At 35.0% G+C, this 19,089-nt stretch overlaps 2 protein-coding genes and 1 long non-coding RNA gene across 3 annotated transcripts in view; 1 reads left to right on the forward strand and 2 right to left on the reverse strand.

The window, feature by feature from the left end:
• Positions 1–8,016, reverse strand: part of ccdc73 (coiled-coil domain containing 73) — a 15,347-nt gene extending 7,331 nt beyond the window's left edge. Inside the window, exons 1-15 of the mRNA XM_016552007.1 lie at positions 7,953–8,016; positions 7,790–7,825; positions 7,566–7,640; positions 7,121–7,159; positions 6,518–6,653; positions 6,140–6,219; positions 5,874–6,002; positions 5,738–5,797; positions 5,524–5,628; positions 4,693–4,803; positions 4,422–4,562; positions 4,112–4,265; positions 2,665–3,927; positions 2,476–2,573; positions 1,479–1,710 (exon numbers count right to left, since the gene is read on the reverse strand). Coding sequence (XP_016407493.1) covers positions 1,479–1,710; positions 2,476–2,573; positions 2,665–3,927; positions 4,112–4,265; positions 4,422–4,562; positions 4,693–4,803; positions 5,524–5,628; positions 5,738–5,797; positions 5,874–6,002; positions 6,140–6,219; positions 6,518–6,653; positions 7,121–7,159; positions 7,566–7,640; positions 7,790–7,825; positions 7,953–7,997 — 2,704 coding nt within the window. The 5' untranslated portion in view covers positions 7,998–8,016. The remainder of the gene's footprint in view (positions 1–1,478; positions 1,711–2,475; positions 2,574–2,664; positions 3,928–4,111; positions 4,266–4,421; positions 4,563–4,692; positions 4,804–5,523; positions 5,629–5,737; positions 5,798–5,873; positions 6,003–6,139; positions 6,220–6,517; positions 6,654–7,120; positions 7,160–7,565; positions 7,641–7,789; positions 7,826–7,952) is intronic.
• Positions 8,017–8,280: 264 nt separating this feature from the next.
• LOC107739806 (uncharacterized) lies at positions 8,281–11,128 on the reverse strand. Its single transcript, XR_001640032.1, has 3 exons — positions 11,081–11,128; positions 10,849–10,986; positions 8,281–8,305 (listed from the first exon to the last, which is right to left on the reverse strand). It is a non-coding gene; the product is annotated as an uncharacterized LOC107739806 (long non-coding RNA).
• Positions 11,129–14,535: 3,407 nt separating this feature from the next.
• LOC107739804 (T-complex protein 11-like protein 1) lies at positions 14,536–18,165 on the forward strand. Its single transcript, XM_016552008.1, has 7 exons — positions 14,536–14,674; positions 15,108–15,258; positions 15,345–15,477; positions 15,712–15,832; positions 16,606–16,787; positions 16,869–17,041; positions 17,125–18,165. The coding sequence occupies exons 2-7, from the start codon at positions 15,111–15,113 to the stop codon at positions 17,340–17,342; spliced, it is 975 nt and encodes a 324-aa protein (XP_016407494.1). The 5' UTR covers positions 14,536–14,674; positions 15,108–15,110; the 3' UTR covers positions 17,343–18,165.
• Positions 18,166–19,089: the final 924 nt, after the last annotated feature.

The following is a 19,089-nucleotide window of genomic DNA, read 5'->3' on the forward strand; positions in this document are numbered from 1 at the left end:
CATTCCTTAAAAGTACAAAAAAGAATTGTTAATGGAACTGTTCAGAAACAAAAATCATTAAGAGGAACCATTAAATATTTTATAATTTCTCAATCCATTTTAAGCAAAGCACAGTGACCTAAACTCATAGCATCAACAACCCTAATAAACAGAAGTGGGCTTGTTTGTGCTGAATGTTATTCTAAAGTTAAAGGAACATGCAGCGGCCTAGCGGTGTGCACACACACGGGTCAGGCTAATTTGCTGTGGCAGTCAGGACATGGTGATGGAATGTGAATGTCAGCAGGCTCTGTATTTACACACGATATAAAACCGACTAGTAATTAACACTAGGGCCCTCCCGCGCTCAAGTGTAATTGACTGTTTCAAAGGACTGCCACTTCATAATCCAGTGTGTGTATTAAAATTACGCTCTCCATATTGCCCACTCCCTCTAAGGATAAGGGTCAGTACTGCTGGCACAGTGGCTGGAACGCATACGATTTCTTTACGAGGACATTAACATTTTGACATATTAATAATGAGTAAGTGTATTAAGGTGAACCTCTGAGGGACCTTGTGCTTTCATCAGGAGGTGCGCATTTGCTTTCTGCTGGATGATTTTAGTACTAGGCGAACTGTTTTTGTGAGGCACTTAAAAGTGCTTAATTTGAGACAGAAACTAATTTGGTTTATTTTCCTAAAATATAGCTTATTAAATATTACCGCTTGGGCTAGAACAAGTAGCATATAACATAAACCAGGTTAGTTCTGTAAGACAAAAGGCAAAAAAAATAAAATAAATTAAGATCTACAGATGATTTAAGAAAAAAAAAATTGTTTAACTTAAAAATGCTAATTTGCCTCAACACAAGTATCCACTTTCATTGTGACAAGTATCGACACATGCAACACATTTTGTCATCTGTATCGCCCTAACATGTGTCCACACGGTCCCCACAGCCTATTTACCAAGGACATAAACTTAATGGGAGTCTCATTTGCATTTGTTAATTTGGCTTGATATGTGCTAATTGATTCTTCTTACTTGTGTATTTTAATTATCCCAAGTTATAGTTGGCCACAGTTTGTGTATCAAATGTAAATTAGCAATGTTTGGCCATTAAATGCCCTCTGAGGAACAAACATGCTGGTCTGGGAGTAATGAGTGTTAATTAGCTTGTGCAGTGTAATTAACAGGTTTTATGTGTATCACTTACCTTGTTTAGCAATAGGTTAACATGATGCAGCGACTGCAAACATTTGACCCTTTAAAAAAGTCTGCAAAAATAAAGCTGCTTGAAATACTGAACATTTATTTAGCTAAATTATTTGGAAATATAGTAAGCAATTAACACAAATATCGTATTCACTATCTACTCACAAGGAGGGTTAGAAACATATCTAAGCAAAACCATTTTAAACTCTGTAACAACTTACAAACGCATGCATTTCTAGCACATATCAATCAGTTTTGAGTCTTTTTTGAGGCATTAAACCTTCAGTTGACATAAATTCCTCAATTTTTGCAATTTGGGCCATTATGTCAGATTGTTTTCGTTCTTCTTTTCTTTCAGAACTAGATGCCATAGGCCGGGTCGGTTTCTCCACGCTCTGGAGTTTGGGAGGAGGAACGGTAGGAGTGGAGTTTTGTCGCAGCCCATTACCCACAGAAGAAGAGGTTGGACTGCCACTCAGAGTCGAGCTGTAGGAGATAAGAACTTGATTCTCCTGCGGGAAAATAAAATGGGTAATAAAAGCACCGTGGCACTATAACTTGATTTAATTCTGATGGAAGCATTGATTGGAAATGAAAAGTGAAATCCACCAGATTTGGACTACTTTGAGTAAAAAACACTGCAAACAAGCACATTGAGTGTTGTTTAGAATTAAATTAATAAATCTATTTAAATTTTGGACACTTCTGCAGTGAATGGGTGTCATTAGAATGAGAGTTTAAACAGCTGATAAAAGCGTCACAATGATCCACATGACTCCAGTCTATTAATTAACGCCTTGTGAAGCGAAAATCTTTGATTCTGTTTGTAAGAATCAAATCCATTGTTAATGCATTTTAACCCATTCACTGCAGAGGATCCATTGGTGACCAAAAATTTCTCCCAATCGTTTTTGATCAACATTTTTTATGGCCTGAGGGTGAGTAAATTTTGACTGATTTCATTTAAGTAATCCAGCAAAAAAACGGTTGAACCCGGATACTACCATGTTATCGAAAACAACAGCCTTGAAAACGATCTCTGGTTTATTCTGTATTAGCCTCTTAGCTCCCTTTGGAGTTGTGTTGCATCTCTGTGATTTATACGCAGAGACTTTTGTCCTGCTGTTCTCTATCAACATTTAATTGAGACAAATGCTGCCATTTCGCCCTGCTGAAATACTTCTGGGAATGGAAGTTGTCTTTAGGCACTCAGCGTGTGCTGCAGTGCATGCCTCTTACATTAACTCACTAGATTCTTCGCTGGTGTGGAAACTTACTTTCTCTGTTAACATTTCAGAAAAAGACTGCTTGATAGCATTCCACTCTCCTTGACGCTTGCTTGGGGTTTCCAGTCTGTCAGGAGTCTTCATTATGGCTGTGAAAATAGGATTTGAATGTTCAATTTATTGTGGTCAGTTACTGAGTCTTATTATTATAAAATACTCTGTTTACATTACAAGACGCACCTGTTTTTGGCAATTTATTCTTCATAAATATGGGAGCACAAAATGGAGAAACAAGCTCATGAAATCCAGAGGACCACAGCTCAGTTCTTAACGGTGTTGTATGTGGCATCTTTTTCCCTTTCATAAATGTGTCCCATGCAAAGGACGACTGATATCTTCTATTTCCAGGATCGTTTGAAGCATCTACCACTGGAATGCTCTTCTGGTCAACATCTGATTGGTCATTTGCTGTTGTAGACCCAGGAGAAGAAGGATCTTGTTCTGGGTTTGTGATCTTGGCTTCTTCAGTAGAAACACCCATTTCAATCTGTTGAGATTTCAATGGTTCTGAATCATTGTTTTGATCGTTATTTTCTGATATGACCTCCACTGTGTCAACTGCAGTCACTGAAGTGGTCTGATCAACAAGAGGCAACTCTTTAGATTCCAGCTCGTTGACCACATTGAAGAGGCTTGTTTCAGTTGAGCCGCCCACTTGGGATACCTGGCATTGTGAATGTTCACAAATCAATTCAGGTGGAGAGAACTGATCTTTGGACTCATGAAGGAGTGTATCTGAAGTTATTGTGGCACTCGCAGTATCAACGTTGGTTTCAGGCTCCTCATGAACGGTTTGGTGGCATGGGCTTGGTTGGGAATCAATCATTTCTTCTGTAATGGTCGTTTTGTCGTAAAACACAACTGTGTCTTGTGGATTTGAGTTTGCAGTTTTGTCTTCTGAAAGCCTCTCTGCAGTTGTTTGACTTTCCTTTTGTGAAACTTTGTGGAGAAATTCAGGTGCGGCATTCTGGTGGTCTTTGACTTCTTTGGACTGAGATGTAGCATATCCCTGGCTGTCCATGTGTTTATCTGATGTCTGGGATTCAGTCACTTCAGAAATACACAGATTCTGTTCCAGCGGTCTATCTTTCAGTTTCAAAGCCAAAGGGTCGCTGTCTACGCCATAAACAGACCTGGTTTCAGGCCCTGATAGCTCAGCAAGACAACTGTCTGTGTCACTTTGGACTGGGTTTGAGGGGCATCCTTTATCATCTGCCTTGCAGACTGGCTCACTTTCACTGACATCGGTTTTTGTTTCATCACACAGCTTTGACAGGTGCTTTATCATGGGATTGACATCCTCAGGCCTTGAGATGTTATCAGTTGAAACCGATGGTGAGACTACAGGTACTGTTCTATCTGCCTGCATTGGAATGTCAAGTTCCTTGTTGTTGTTCTGAGAGCAGCCATCTTTTCTAGCCTTTTGAAACTCGATGCTTTCATCTGTGTGAGGAAATGAAATGCATGCATCATTATAAGAGAAAAATAAGAAGCACAGGTAAGCTTTCTTGATAAAGAGACTCCAGCAACCACCTCCTTGCACTTCACATCATTCTGTATAAAAATATTAGTTATAGTGGCGCCAAGCTTGGCTGAAAAAGACAACTGTGCATTCTTTCTTACTTACCTGGAACGTCTTTATCAGGGTGACACGTTGGTTCATGGTTATCATGAGGACTAATAAGACTCTCCTCAAGATCTTCATGGAGACTGCTCGCCTTCACAAGGTTAATCTCATTAGATGTTGTACAAAGAGAATTTTCTTGATCTTTTATGGCAATCTGTAATAAAAAGACCCCACAGTTCGATTAGAATTCAAATCACTTAATAAATCAAATACTATTTCAAAATCATGAAGTTTAGACCTATTTAACCATGTTCAATCTACAAGCTTATTAAACAGTCACTGGTTATGAATGTATACGTAATCATCCCACCTCAGAGTTATGAATTTCTTTGGCTTTATGAACTGCAGAAATAGACAGCTGTTTGTGCTCTTCTTGAAGTTGATTATATGCCTCTTTTACCGCTTGCAGCTCTTCTTGACCGGACTCCGTTGACATTTGCAATCGCAGAATCTGTGTGAGAACACCAATATTCACTTTAAAAAAATTAAATAAAATAAAAATACCATTTTAATAAAAAATGTTCAGTCTCAGTTCCAGATCCTTTGTTTTTGTGTGATGCTTTTCCGGAACTAATCGTCACCTCTTTTTCCCAAGCAAGTTTAGAATTTTGGTATTCATCTCTCAAGCGAGCAAAGCTGTCGTCTTTTTCTTTAGTCCTCTCTTGGTTCAATTCATGTTCTGTTTTAAGGACCTGCAATGAAATTAATCACCCAGAAAATTTTTAATGCAATAATACATTTTTATGTGTTTATTTAACCTGGACAGAGGATTCTAAACAGATGGAGAGGCCAATACAAATCAGTTGACTTTTGTCATGTTAATAATGGTTTTAATCAGTGTGAACAAGTGAATTAAATAGAGGAATGGGGGGAATAAAAGAGAAGGAGGCTGTAAACGGACATTAAACACACTTACTATTATTGAGTTGCACTTCGTGTGTTGTAAATGTGCAAAAGTGATTTTCAGTTCATTTAATCAATTTTATGAGTACTAGGTGACCATTGTTTACTCCTGAATATGTATACCTTACTAACTTTATAATTTGAAGAAAATTAAATTACAATAAATATCTGGAAAAAGTTGACAAATTTAGCTTCTTTTTTTTTTTTGCAAAATATTTTATTTTGTGTATAAATATGTGTAGAATTAATTGTCCTTTATTTAATTAGCTCATTTTATTTGTTTATTTTATCACATAATTAATATGTGAATTGTAACTGAAGTCTGTTTGTGGCTGTAGCCTGTTCCTTAGATGTGCACACAGCACACAGTAAAAAACATAATAATAATAATAATACAATTTACATATTAAAATAAAAAAATGTAAAAGCAAAAATAGTTGCGTTTTTTTTGTGTGTGTGTTAAGTTGAAAGCGATACTGCTAGTGGAGTTGGGTTTTGGGAAGCCTGACCTGATATTCTTCACAGAGTTTGCGAAGCTCCTGCTCTGCTCGGCTCAGAGCTTCTGTCTGTCTCTGCAGCAAACTCTGACTGTGGTGGAGGGATCTCAATACCTCCTGACACACACACACGCATACTTAATTTCATCCAAGTGTTAAGCCCGATGTTACCCTTGTTAAATGATACTAACAGTCAAAAAGGTCCAGCTTTTTCTGAAGGGCTTACCTGCTTCTCTGCCCTTTCTGTGGCCATTTCATTTCTCAGTTTTTTGTTAAGTTCTGTTTCCTAAAGACATAAAGTATAACATTTACAGACATCCTGGTATCACCTTTTATGTTTAACAAATTTAAAGAGATTCTACCACAAGGAGTTTCTGCTGAAGCAGTTGAAACTCTTGCTCTTTCAGAACATTTAGTAAACGTTCCTCTCCAGGTTTGCAGACCGACGACACTTTGAATGTGACCAGCTCTTTGTTGATTCTCTCCAAATCCTAAATATGAAATAAAAAGGTGCAACAATTTGTTACACAGTGATGTAGAACTTCTTCCAACTTCAAAGCAAATCAATTTACAAAGCAATAGGAGCATCGTCAATGGTACAACAATGATTCTGTGCTTTTTTGTATACCTCTTTCAAGGCTTTAATCGAAGATTCTTGTTTTTCATTGATGGATGTGAGCTTTTTATTCATTCGCATGGCCTCTTCAACTTAAAAAAAAAAAAAGATTTAAAAAAGTTTGGCATTGCTACACAGAGAACTGACAAAGAATTCATGCTCAAAGAATGACAAATCAATTCATAGATGTAAAGCAAAGAAGAGTTTTTATTTTTTATTTTTTACATCAAATCTGTCCAGAGTGAATGAAGAAAAATTATGAATACCAGATTGAATGTTTTCCAGCTCTTTTAAATGAGCAAAATATAATCAGGTTTACACCCCTGACTCAACATAAAGTAAAGTTTAAATTTATTTTTCACTAAGACAGACAATGTTTGTCAGTCATACCATTTTGTTCGAGTTTGTCATGGGCCTGTTTGACCATGGCACACTGTCTGGAGATGACGGCGAAACGCCTCTCCACTTCTCCCAGCTGGTTCAGGTGGCTGTCTTTCGTTTGTGTCTGCAGCTGCAACTTTTGTTCCTGAAAAGTTTAAAAACACATTGTCCTCCCTTCTAAGAGGAATATCCCCATTCGGCCGTACAAGTAATAACAGTTCTTCTTCTCGGCAAGGGCAGATCGTGAATATATACTGCATCGGAGAGTTTGAAGACCTTTGTTTAACATCTCGGCTGAGTGTTCCTTTCTGCTAGATAAGGAGTCAACTTCCAAACATGCCTGAGGGGCTTTTATGTGAAGCGCAGCCCGTTACTGTTTGATTGTCTGTATCAAACTGATTTCCCTCTGCGCCATCGAAAGGTTAAACAGAGCGAGGCTCCGATATAAAATATTTTAATAGTCGTATTTTCACGGCGGTGCTGGCAGTTCACGTGTCACGCCCTCCCTATCCGTTACTCCTGATGATCCGCTCTCCCTCTCAGTTCCTCCTCTTTAATTCTTCCCACTCCCACTTGCCTCTGTCAACAATTTATATAATTGGAAATCCTTACCAGCTCGCCTAATTTCTTCTCCGAACTGTACCTGAGCAACTGTAAGACAGTAGTAAAAGAAGAAGAAAGTGGTTTAGTGAGTTGTTTTCACTGAAAGACCACAGAGTGACCTTTCTAAAACATGGAAACAAAAAGGCACATAAATAAGAGCAAACAGTGTTTAGATATGAATCAAATTGCCCAAATTGCATTATCAAATAAAAGGGTAACAAGGGCCTTTATCGGCCAAACTACGGGTTTGATGAACCGTAGGAGAAACCATTCATCACCCGTGTGACATCATTTATCTGACAACACCAAATAGACCTTCACAGACCCCCACTCAAAGGTCAGCTATGAGATGGATTTTCCCACTGTTTTATGTATATGTCCCTAAAGCAAGAGAGAGGTATGGAAGATCTGGTCATGTAAAAGTGTGTGTTGTTATTGTGTTGATTTTGTGTACCTGCAGCTGTTTTAGTTCTTCTTTGAGGCTGATGATCTCTTTGTCTTTCAGCTCAGCAGCCAGCTGGTTTTTACCCTTTAAGGGGTCATTAGTCAAGCGATGATTAATTAATATTTTAATGAAGTATTTAAAAAAATAATAAAGTTACTGTTTAATAAGAAAGATATTAATAAAAGCACAAACCAATGCACAACAGATGGAAATGGAAATATAAATTGACCAACCTTTTCTCCCTCAATTTTTCGGATTTGGGCCTGAAACTTTAAATTAGACAAAATAATTTATTTATACAAGTTTTCATATATTTTTGTTAATTATATTTTTATTAATTATTAATTTTTTATTGAAATAAAGTCTTACACGCAAAGGTTGAGTGAGATGTCATACCTGCTTTTTTACAGCGGCAAGTGACTCGGAATTTTCGTTCGACATTCTAGAAATCTGACTTTGTAAAGACTCCTGAAAAATAATAAGCTGTTAATATTGACATAAACTTTAGCCATATAAATGGTATTATATCTATACATGCTCAGTCATTTCCTCAAAATCAATCCCTTTTGCAAAAGTGTAAAAAATACCCTCTAACAAGGTCAATTTTTTTAAATAATGGAATCTTAGGAAGTTAATGGGGGAAAGAAACAGAAGTATTTTTATAATTCCTAACAAACCTTTTGCCATTCCAACTCCTGCTTCTCCAGCACAAGTTTACAAGTCTGCTCCTCATATCTTGTTTCAGCATCCTGCATCCAAAATGTATAGAAAACACATCAATAATTAATATAATAATAAGAAAGGACCATATGGAATTAATTGATTTACATTTAATGCAGGTATCTGAACATCAGAGAGGAGATTGTCACATAAACCCATCATTGTTCTGCTTTCGTCTAGGACTGCAGGTTTAACTCAGTGGTTTTCTACATAGTGGCTTTTATTTGCATGTAGGAGTTTATTTGCATTTTCCTAATAAAGTATGCTACTTGCTGTTAACGTTTCATGGAAGGACATTAAATTGAATAAATGGGGTTTGAAAGTTAAAAAAGCACTAAAATTAGTAGGTCATGTGAATCTTTCAGGACAGAAACTGATTGCATATGTGATTGGATGAAATCTAATAAAACAAAGGACACATAAAACGTGTTGAAATAAAAAAAACAGCATGTAAAATATCACTCTATATGTCTCACTCATGACTAGTGTCATGCATCAGGACAATGCACTTGCAGCAGCTGGATGTTCAAATTTCCTGTATCTGGCAAACCGACTGACAACATCGCAAGCTAATACAGTCATTTTAATGGAACACACTTTGCACTCTCTTAACAGAACATAAGAATTGACGGCATTCAGCTGAGTGCGTTTGTCTGGCAGGAAATCCTCCATCTTAACCCCGGCCCTATAAACCAGAGAACTACAAAGTGTTAGTTTAATGGCATGCCTGAGGATCACATCGATTTAATGTCTTTGTTCCTCACCAACATCATAATAACAATAAAACATGAGAGATACAATTGTTTATTTTTGCTCGTACAACCTTTAAACATGTCCAGCGTGGGGTTTTAAGTGCTTTGCTCGAGGGTACCAGTCGTGCAGGCAAATATGTGAATTTGTCAGGTCCTGCTGCATGACCCCATTCTAATGTAAGTGTAACTTCTGCTGGCTTATACCCAGATGGACAGAAAGTGCTGCTTGCTTTTTCGTCTTCTGAACGCTCATGACACTCCTCCCACAAAATGACATTCCTCAGTTCTTCATGAACGGGCCAAATAGAGCCATCATGCCATTAGGATTCTAATAGACTGACATTCCTAATATACTGAGATGCCATTTAGCAGCCTTTTAGGGTGCTGATATTTGTCTGAGATTGCTCAAGCCCAATAAATATGTGCACACATCTTAGGTTAAAACTAATACGAAGATTTCTCAGCCAAGAGAAACATTTGTAAGTAAACTGAGTGTCTGATCTGACACTTACGAAACGATTCAATGTTGACAGGCTGATTTTGGCATTTTAGAAATTTCTGAGTTGAATAAACAGCCACATCTCAAAAGAGGTTTCATTACATTCTGCCATTTGCTTTGTTGCACAATTGAAATGTTAATATTTTTGGAAATCCTGATCACTACACTCTAAAAAATGCTGGGTTAAATACAACCCAGTGCTGGGTAAAATAGGGACAAACCCAGCAATTGGGTTGTTTTGACCCAGCGGTTGGGTTACTACCCAGAAGGTTGGGTTAAACATTTAACCCAACCACTGGGTCAAAACAACCCAATTGCTGGGTTTGTCCCTATTTTACCCAGCACTGGGTTGTATTTAACCCAGCATTTTTTAGAGTGTAATTATCTATGTAAATAAAGAAAGAAAAAAACGAATGATCAGTAAAAACATAAAAATATTTAGAAAATGAAAACAAACAAACATGCAGGAATAATTTCTACCTGATCTGATGATTAAAATACTTTCTTTACTTTAACCTAATGTAGCTATGTTAATTTAGTCATTTTAAATCATATTTAAAATATTATTTTATTGATTTCTGTCAGTTATCACACAATAAACGTGGAACACACAACACTATTATACATGTATTTATTTAACACGTATTCAATTTGCACCTAACATACCTGTACATACTAAGTTGTCTATTTTGTATATTATTCTTTTTATTATCTGTGTCTTGTCACTGTCATTCTGTCGCACTGTGGAGCTTCTGTCACTAAAACAAATCACTCGGATGTGTAAACATACCTGGCAATAAAGCTCATTCTGATTCTGATTTAAATATTAATATTTTTTGCCAATTGTGAAGACAAAACTAAATAAATACAAAATATATTTATTAATATTTGAAAAATAAATAGAGAATTATTAACTAAATAAATATATAAATGAATAGTAAGAAGACAAACAAGTTATTTCTACCTGACCTGATGATTAAAATATTTTCCTTGCTGTAACCTAATGTAGTTACTTTTTCAAATATTATTTAAAATATATAATTTCATTGCTTTCTGTCATAGTTATTGCACTATTTAATTAAATAAATAAATACAGGGCAAAGGAAAGGTGACACTGAGGTTTTGTTATTTTTGTCTTTATCTCATTCGATCAGGTAATTAATTAAAATCGTCTTTAATTGTTAAGCCTGGCAGGGCACTAATGGTAACGCAACTACAAACACCTTAAAAAACAACAATGAAATAAACATCATTGTCTCCTCCAGCCTTACATCTCTTGCTCTGTTTTCTCACATGAAAGGATAAAAGTAAGAGTCCATACCCTGTGAATATGCAGCTCTTCAACCGCCTCCAGTAGACTTGTTTTAAATTCCAGTACTTGAAGTGAGATGGTACGCCCGTCATTCTCTACAACAATGTTTGGGGTCTTCGGTCGGCTGAGGGCACCTTTATCTTCCATCTACAGACAAAAACAGCAAGAGTGTGTAAATCTTGTAGTTTCATTTGTATATCATTTAAAACACATCACTCTACTTTGGAATATTTCCACTTACCAAGGAGAAAAGCTCTGTTCCAGAGTCCACACTCAACTCCATGGCACTTGGGAAGAAAAAAAAAAAAACATTAAATCAAACAATCTAAACAGAACCTACAGATCAAATTTGGTATTCAGTTTTGGTACATAAAACAGCAGCAATAAGATTAAATACATCAATGTTTAATAAATCATTTAACTAATAGAAATTATTATAATAAAACGAAAAAAAAAAAAAAAACTTAAATCAAACAATCTAAACAGAACCTACTGATCAAATCTGGTGGTTTTGCTTTAAAAAACTGCAGCAATATGATTTTAGCCAAACTGTAGGCTGTCTGTGGTTGCGAATCAACATCCACATTAACATAAAATTCAACCAAAGTGTGGTTATGCTTCAACCAATTTCATATCATTTAGATAGATGATATTATAGATTTTAGTAATATTTTTATGGAAGTTGCTGCCGACTTTATTTCAGTGTAGTGACGTATGTCCTTCTGAAACGGAATATGGAATAGAGGGCATGGTTTTATTTTGGCGCTCCTCCTCTCTGTCTCTCACTCATATCAAACTAACGGTTGGAGGGGTGTGTTTAAAAGGATATTCTGCCCAAGCCGTCAAACTGACATCATCAGAGAAGGACTGCCATTCCAGAGCGGAAGCAAATGTTCAGATTTTCATTAAAGATTACGAAGACAAACAATTTTTTTCAGCGGATTAACTTGCACAGATTAATTGTTAACATCAAGACTAGTAATGTGCGCTAGTAAAGTAAATAAAGTCAATTTTGATTTCATGCCGACTTTAATTTCTATTTTTGTATATTTCCTTTTAATTTTAGTTAAAGTTCTAATAATTTTGCTGTGTGTTTTGTCATTTTTATTCATGTTTTCAAATCTGTTTTTATTCATTTTTATTTCAGTTTTAGCTTTAGTTATTACTATGGAAGCCCATTTCCGCCACAGGAAAAAAAAAAAAAAAAAGGTAATTGTGACTTTGTTTCTCACAAATATTTTTTCTTTTTTTTGCAATTCACAGTTAACATCTCACAATTCTGTTTACCAACAGAATTGCAAGAAAATAAGTCCTAATTGTGAGACATAAACTGAGAATTGCCAGAGAAAACATCTGAATTGTGAGATAAAAATGACCGCAATTACCTTTTATGTTTTTTATCTTGTGGCGAAAAAACAGTCTTCCATATATTTCAGTACATCAAGTTAAACTAAATGAAAATAATAATAAAAATAAAAATGTTGCCTTGAAAAAAATATCTGGAAAAAATATGTTTTCATTTCAGTCAACAGTTACTTGTAAAATAAATGATACAAAAGTAATAATGAAAAATGATTTTTTTTTTTATGGATTTGCTTTCAGTTTTACTTAACTATAATAACCCTGGTTGATCACAAGTGCACATATCAGCTCTAAACGCAGCTCATCCTGTCAGAATTTAGAGCTAGAACTATTGGTTTTATCGTACTGCATATGTCAAAAACAATGCTACTACATAAATTTTGCCTCCTAAGAATATATAAACCACAGCTATAGACAAAGTTCAAGCCGTTGCATCAGAAAAAGCATTTTAAATCCCATCTCGAACCTATCAAGGTGAAAATGGCAGCATGGTGAGAGTGTAGGCTAATAGGGGTCAGGGCCATAACACCGGATGGACAGATGGCGCTGTCATTCAAAAGGAATTATATAAGATATTTAATTTGACCTGTGCATGGTCCGCTGTATCCCCATCATCATGACTGACTTGGAAAGTGGGAGGTCTTCATTCTGCCTGGTGTTTTAATAGAAGAAAGGCTTTCGTCCATTTAGCCGCTGCTGATATATCAATCATGTGCAGGAATTAAATGATCCCGTTAGAATTTGCTACTATCACAAATGACCTGGAGGGCCAATGTCTTTATTCGCTTCCTCCGCTGATTCACCTCAGCAGATATTAAACAACTTTATAAGCCATGAAAGGCAAAATTAAAAGTACACCATCCATAAAATGGGATAATTCCTTGTCTGTGGTATGATGTCCATATTACTGTCATAGCTGCTGATCTGTAAATGTGAATGGCAGTGGACGGGACTTCAGGTGAAAACCTGCTGGAAGTTAGAGCAGCGATCAGATTTAACCTTTGACCTCAGCTGATCAAACATTAGTTTTGCTTACAGGGAGAAATTTGGATTTAATGTCTGAGAAGACTTTTAACCCCTAAATAAACATTACTACCATAAACACTGTCCTGAGATATTAAGTAATATTCTGTCATGGTAAACAAATGCTGGTTTACCTAAACTGAAGTAAATGAAAGCAGCTTATCGTAATTTTTAAATTCATTTTATTATTAGTAATATTTTTTAATTAAACTAGTATTTTTGCATAAGCTATTATAGTTACCATGGTAAATTATTGTTATAGGCTGAATAGGCTATACACATTTTTAACACTCTGAACTTACCCAGTCTAATAATTTTGGAAGATAAAATAATAGCACATTTTCGAAATCCAAAATATCATATTTATGTAACGGTTATTTTACAAATATTTTAGTAAGGAAAGAAAATCTAGCTAGCTAGCTAAACTATCACAACATTTATTTATTAGTTTTTTTTCTCATAAGTGACTAAACAGCTAAGACGAGTGTTGCAAATAGTTAAAAGAAAATTAACGATTGTTTAATAAGCATACATTTATTAAATTATTACTTTAAACAGGCCTTGTCGACTTTTGTAGCCGCACTGACTGGATTTGATGCGGTTGAAATCCAGTCAAGATTACGCTATATCTTAAGTAATACATTCTGGGATTTATGTGCACTTTTCTCTCAAATATCATCACTGAAGATGTTTAAAAGCAAATAGTGATTTATTATTTTTCCGAGCTAGTATTTTAAATCATGTCACTGTAAACCGACTCGTCCTACCTGTGTCATCCATTCAGCGCTAAGAAACTTTGCCTTTGCTGCCACCTAGTGTCCTGTGTGCACAAAACTGCAAGTACACCCGCGCTCCAAAACTGTTCCGTTGACTTGTGTACCATTTATACTTGTGTATATGTAACAACATATTTTTACACGTTTATGGCTTGGCATAGTAAAAAAAAAAAAAAAGCTAAATATTTAGGAAAAAAAAGCTAATATATTACAGGGTCGAAGGAAACTAAAATCAACTTTTATGTAACTAATTAGGCTGTTTAATAAATTAGACACTCTAGTTTTCTTTAATTTTATAAATATAACTATATATGTACATTTAATCACAACTGTGATTTTATTGCCTTTAATAATTAAATAATCTGGAATTTAATTATTAACCATTTTATACAACCCTCCCTGTCCGAAGCACATGCGCTAGGGGGCGGCTAAAGTGACGTTCTATTGGGAAATGTAGTTCTGTGCTTCAAAACACCGCTTTAGCGTCATTGAAAATCACATCTAAAAAAAACTACAAAGAAGCTTTGTGAACCGTACTTCCGTAAATACACGCATCAGGTTGTATGGATTCATCCAGAACAAAACGTTAAGGCTGCAATTTTGATTATATGTGGCGAATTGCAGCTGCATTAAAATAAAGTTTAGACGGGCGGTCGGTGCTTTAACTAATCAAGGTAAGCTGTAAAAGAGTCTAATGTAATTTTTAATATTTTGACTGAATGAATGACCGGATGTTAGAGTGCAGACAGATGCGACGGAGCATCAGGCTCTCAGAGATTTTAGTAATGAGATCAGGCTGGTTTTATGTCACAGCACACTAAACCAGATCAATGTAGATAAACTAGCGAGTTTATATATATATATAAAAAAAATTGAATATGACTAATAGAGGGACGAGGCAACTAGAGAGCAATTGTTTATCGCCTTAAAAGGCACTCTAGTCTTTTCCTCCTGTTTTAAAATAAAAACAAATTAACTTCACACTCAGCTCGTTGTCAAACCGTTGCCAGAAAATGTTGGCATTTTAGTGTGGAATTGGATAGAGCAGCTGATGCTGTGGTCTGTGTACAGATTATTTTAATTTCTCAGCTTCTTTGTTTTCCGCAGAAGATGCCCAAGGAATCTGATGAGTCCTCCAAGGAGGAGCAGAGCAAGATTGACAAGGACGGGATAGAAAACACTATGGAAACATCAGAAGAGATGATCCGGAAGAGGATCAGAAGAAATACTCCCAGTCCTCACAGACTCACCCCCCAGTGTAAGGAGAGAATTTATTATTTTACTTAAGAAATATATGGCAATTTTAACTCTAACAGTGTTAACGTTGCATTCAAACACTCACAGCCAGTCCACCCAGGTTTGTGTCAGTGGAAGAGCTAATGGAGACAGCCAAAGGAGTCACTAATATGGCACTGGCCCATGAGATAGTAATGAACAGTGCTTTTCAAGTCAAGCCTTATGAGCCAGAAGAGGGAAGGTAATAGACTCTATAAATGTTATCATGAGACTGTCATAATGTTCTCAGTGGGCTAAACATATATTTGAAATATTAATTTGTTAATTTAAATCTCTCATTATATTGCAACGCAGTGATTCTGAAGGGATACATATTGTGGTCAAATATTCACTTTGTTTTTTTTGCTCTACGTTTTAAATGGTTTAATTTGAAAATGTTTAGTAATGCTTCAACATATCTTTCCTGTGTACTCAGTTTGGAGAAACAGGTCAAAGAAATAATGCACAAAGCATTCTGGGATTGCCTTGAGTCACAGCTGAATGAGGACCCACCATCTTACAGCCATGCTATCACACTGGTTGGTGAAATTAAAGAGGTAAAGAAAATAATCCAGATCTACTCAATCTCATTATCATATTATGATATTGTATATTAATTAAATTTGTAATTTGTAAAATATAATCAGACACATACTCATATATTTTTATAGAATTAAAATGACATTAAAAATAAAATGTTAATATTAAATATTACATATATACACACTACCAGTTAAACGTTTGTGAACAGTAAGTTTTTTTTATTGTTTTTTAAAGAAGTCTCTTCTGCTCACCAAGCCTGCATTTATCTTATCTAAAATACAGCAAAAACAGTAACATTTTGAAATATTTTTACTATTTAAAATAACTGCTTTTTATTTGAATATATTTTAAAATGTAATTTATTGCTGTGATCAAAGCTGAATTTTCAGTAGGGCTGCACGATTAATCGAATGCGATTGAAATGCGCATTTTGTTAAAAAAGCCGGTTCTGTAATCAGCGGGAAATCATCATCACGTGCTTTCAGATGGAGCAGCATTTACTACACATAGCCATAGTTCACTGACAACAAATATATTCGAAGTGTAAGGAAAATGCTTTTTATTTTACTTAATGGTTACTCCACATGACAAATTTCAGTCATTAATTGTAGTTTTCTTTAAAATTTTATTTTTTCCCCCAAAACAATATGAAATCAACATGAAAACAAAGTGTCAATTTCTAATAACTTGCACGTGTGTTTTAAACTCTTTTTTTTTTTTTTTTTCATTGATCCCAAAACTATTCTTTTACCTTTTCCTTTGTTTTCTCCCTCCTGTTATCAAACAGACTCTTCTCATGGATCAGGGCAGATTTCTGGAGATGCAACAGGAGCTGGAGAAACTGGCACTGGTGGCTTCAGTCCTGCTCATAGTCTATAACAGTGCCGGTGAAGCCATTTCTGGACTCCCAGGCCTCATGGAAAGACTGAAGAAAACCATTAAGATTCTGTTAGCGGAGATGCACACTTTGTACGTTTGCAGATTACATTACATTGTGTTTCTAAAGCCTCACACTTCTGTAGACAAAACCATTGTACTTTTCTCTTATAGGTCCTTTAAAGCGGATGAAACCTTTGCTGCGGTTGCAGAGAAATTGTGTGGGGAGCTCAGAGGATGCTTGTCTCAGCATGGCTTTTCCCCATTTTCTTCTGACAGAGAGAACACGTTGAAAGGCCAAATTGTAGCTGCGAAGTCTGCGGACAACCCCATACGCAAGGTCATTGGTAAGCGTGTTGTAACCCAAAAAGCAGTTGGATTTTATTTAGAAGTGAAGAACTCTAATCTAAAACTCTACTTTCCCTATCAGACTCCCGAATCCAGACGTACCTTCTTGGCTTCCTGGAGTCAAGCGCCCACCGGTGCGCCCCGGCTCTCCCTGGAGGTCTGACACCCATCAGCAAAGAGTTAGAGGAGATTTCCGTTAAGCTGGAACGTTTGGTAACCTTCAACAAGCTAGTTTACTCTCCGTTCTACCACAAGATCCTCCAAGATATTCTGAAACAAGGGGAAAGTTTAGATGTGTAAACAAAATACCTGAAATACTTACCACTAGTGTTCCTGGCTTTCACATTCTGTAGCTATGTACAAATTAAAGTGTCTGTAAAATAGCTAATTAACCTCTTAAAGCTCACACGCTAGCACTAACAGATATTTAAGGCTTAAGAGTCCTGACCTCCTCTCATTGCATTCTATATCAGGAAATATTTATGAATGTATCAAGGCATTTAAATTGCCTAAAGCTTGGATTACTTTAGGCAATAACTCATAACTGTTAGAATAGCGTACTGAAATGTAATAGAGGAGAACCTTGCGAATACTGTTATTGTGTGCAACAAAATAGAAAAAGAATACTTGCATTTTACAAAAGATTCACTTCCAACAACATTTCAAGTAGTTTCAAACATTTGCTGTTGTAGCCTGATCCCTTCTGTAAAGGTGTTATTGAGGTTTCCGGTTGTGAGGAAAAGGATGTACAGTACAGCATTTGATTGGTGCCTTAGTTTGTGAAGTGCCACCCATATTTAAGTGCACATTTTTCTCTTTACTGCTCATTTTAACCTACAGATTACTCCCATGTTGTTCCCATGTTCACGGGATACTTGGAACACCAAGCATGGTCTTTTTAGAGTATTCTTGATTTTTTAAAAACAATGTTTCTATCAACACTGAGCATGTTTTACAGTAGGCAACTTCACCTCACAAGCAACTGTATTCCCCAACAACCCCAACTGCACATTTCTCTGTTCTACTCTCATGAACCTCTAAGGTGTCTTATTAATGCAGTATTACTAATGGTTATTTTAAATGGAATGCTGGCTCCCAATAAAAATGGTTAATGGAGGTATGTAGAAGCATTGATTGTGTTTACTGTTTTTTTTTTGTATGCAATTCATTTGGCATTATATTACATGATATTTAGTTTTGTTTTATCCAGTATTAATCAGCTATCAATATTAAATCAAATAAAATTAGTTAATTCTGGAAAACATAATTTTCAGATATATCAATATTTAAAATTAAATATAAAATACTAATTGTAATAATTTAAAAAAAATTGTAAGTTCATGTTATTTGTTATGCATACAATACATCAGTTATTGTAATAATTAAATGTTTTAATTCTAAAAAGATATTTTATATAAAATATACTTTATATACAATAAAGTACTATATATTATATTTTAATGTTATATATAAAATAATATTTTATAATATATTTAGTTTGATCTACTTACATGTTTTAAGTTATGTTTACTAATTACTACATTGTTTTATATTTTATGAAAGATTAAGTTATCAAGTTATCAATTATTGTAAGTTAAATTAAATTTGTTCATTAATGGCTACAAGTTGCATTACTTTCAGATATATAAATCTATTTTATTTTACAGTTTTACAGTAAAATTAATTATAATTTTACTGAAATACTTTTTTATTTTGCAGTGAAAGTGACATTTCTTTTTTTTTTTGCATATTTTAATCATTTAATGTTTATTATTATAATTATTATTTTTTTGGCCAAATTGAGAAGCCTTTGGCCAAGCACAGCTCTAAAAAAAAATCACATTTTATACATTTAAATTTATAAGTTTTGTTCAATTTATATGTTAAGATTTTTATGTTATCAGTTATTATTTTAAGTTGAATTAAATTTGTTAATTAACGGTTACCAGTTATATTGCTTTCAGATATATCAATCTATTTTGTAATTATGTATAAAAAAAGAAAATATTTACATATTATTATATTATATATTAAATTTTAAAGCAAA

Source organism: Sinocyclocheilus rhinocerous, unplaced genomic scaffold (assembly GCF_001515625.1).
Source record: "Sinocyclocheilus rhinocerous isolate Xijiao unplaced genomic scaffold, SAMN03320098_v1.1 scaffold255, whole genome shotgun sequence".
Classification (NCBI taxonomy): domain Eukaryota; kingdom Metazoa; phylum Chordata; class Actinopteri; order Cypriniformes; family Cyprinidae; genus Sinocyclocheilus; species Sinocyclocheilus rhinocerous.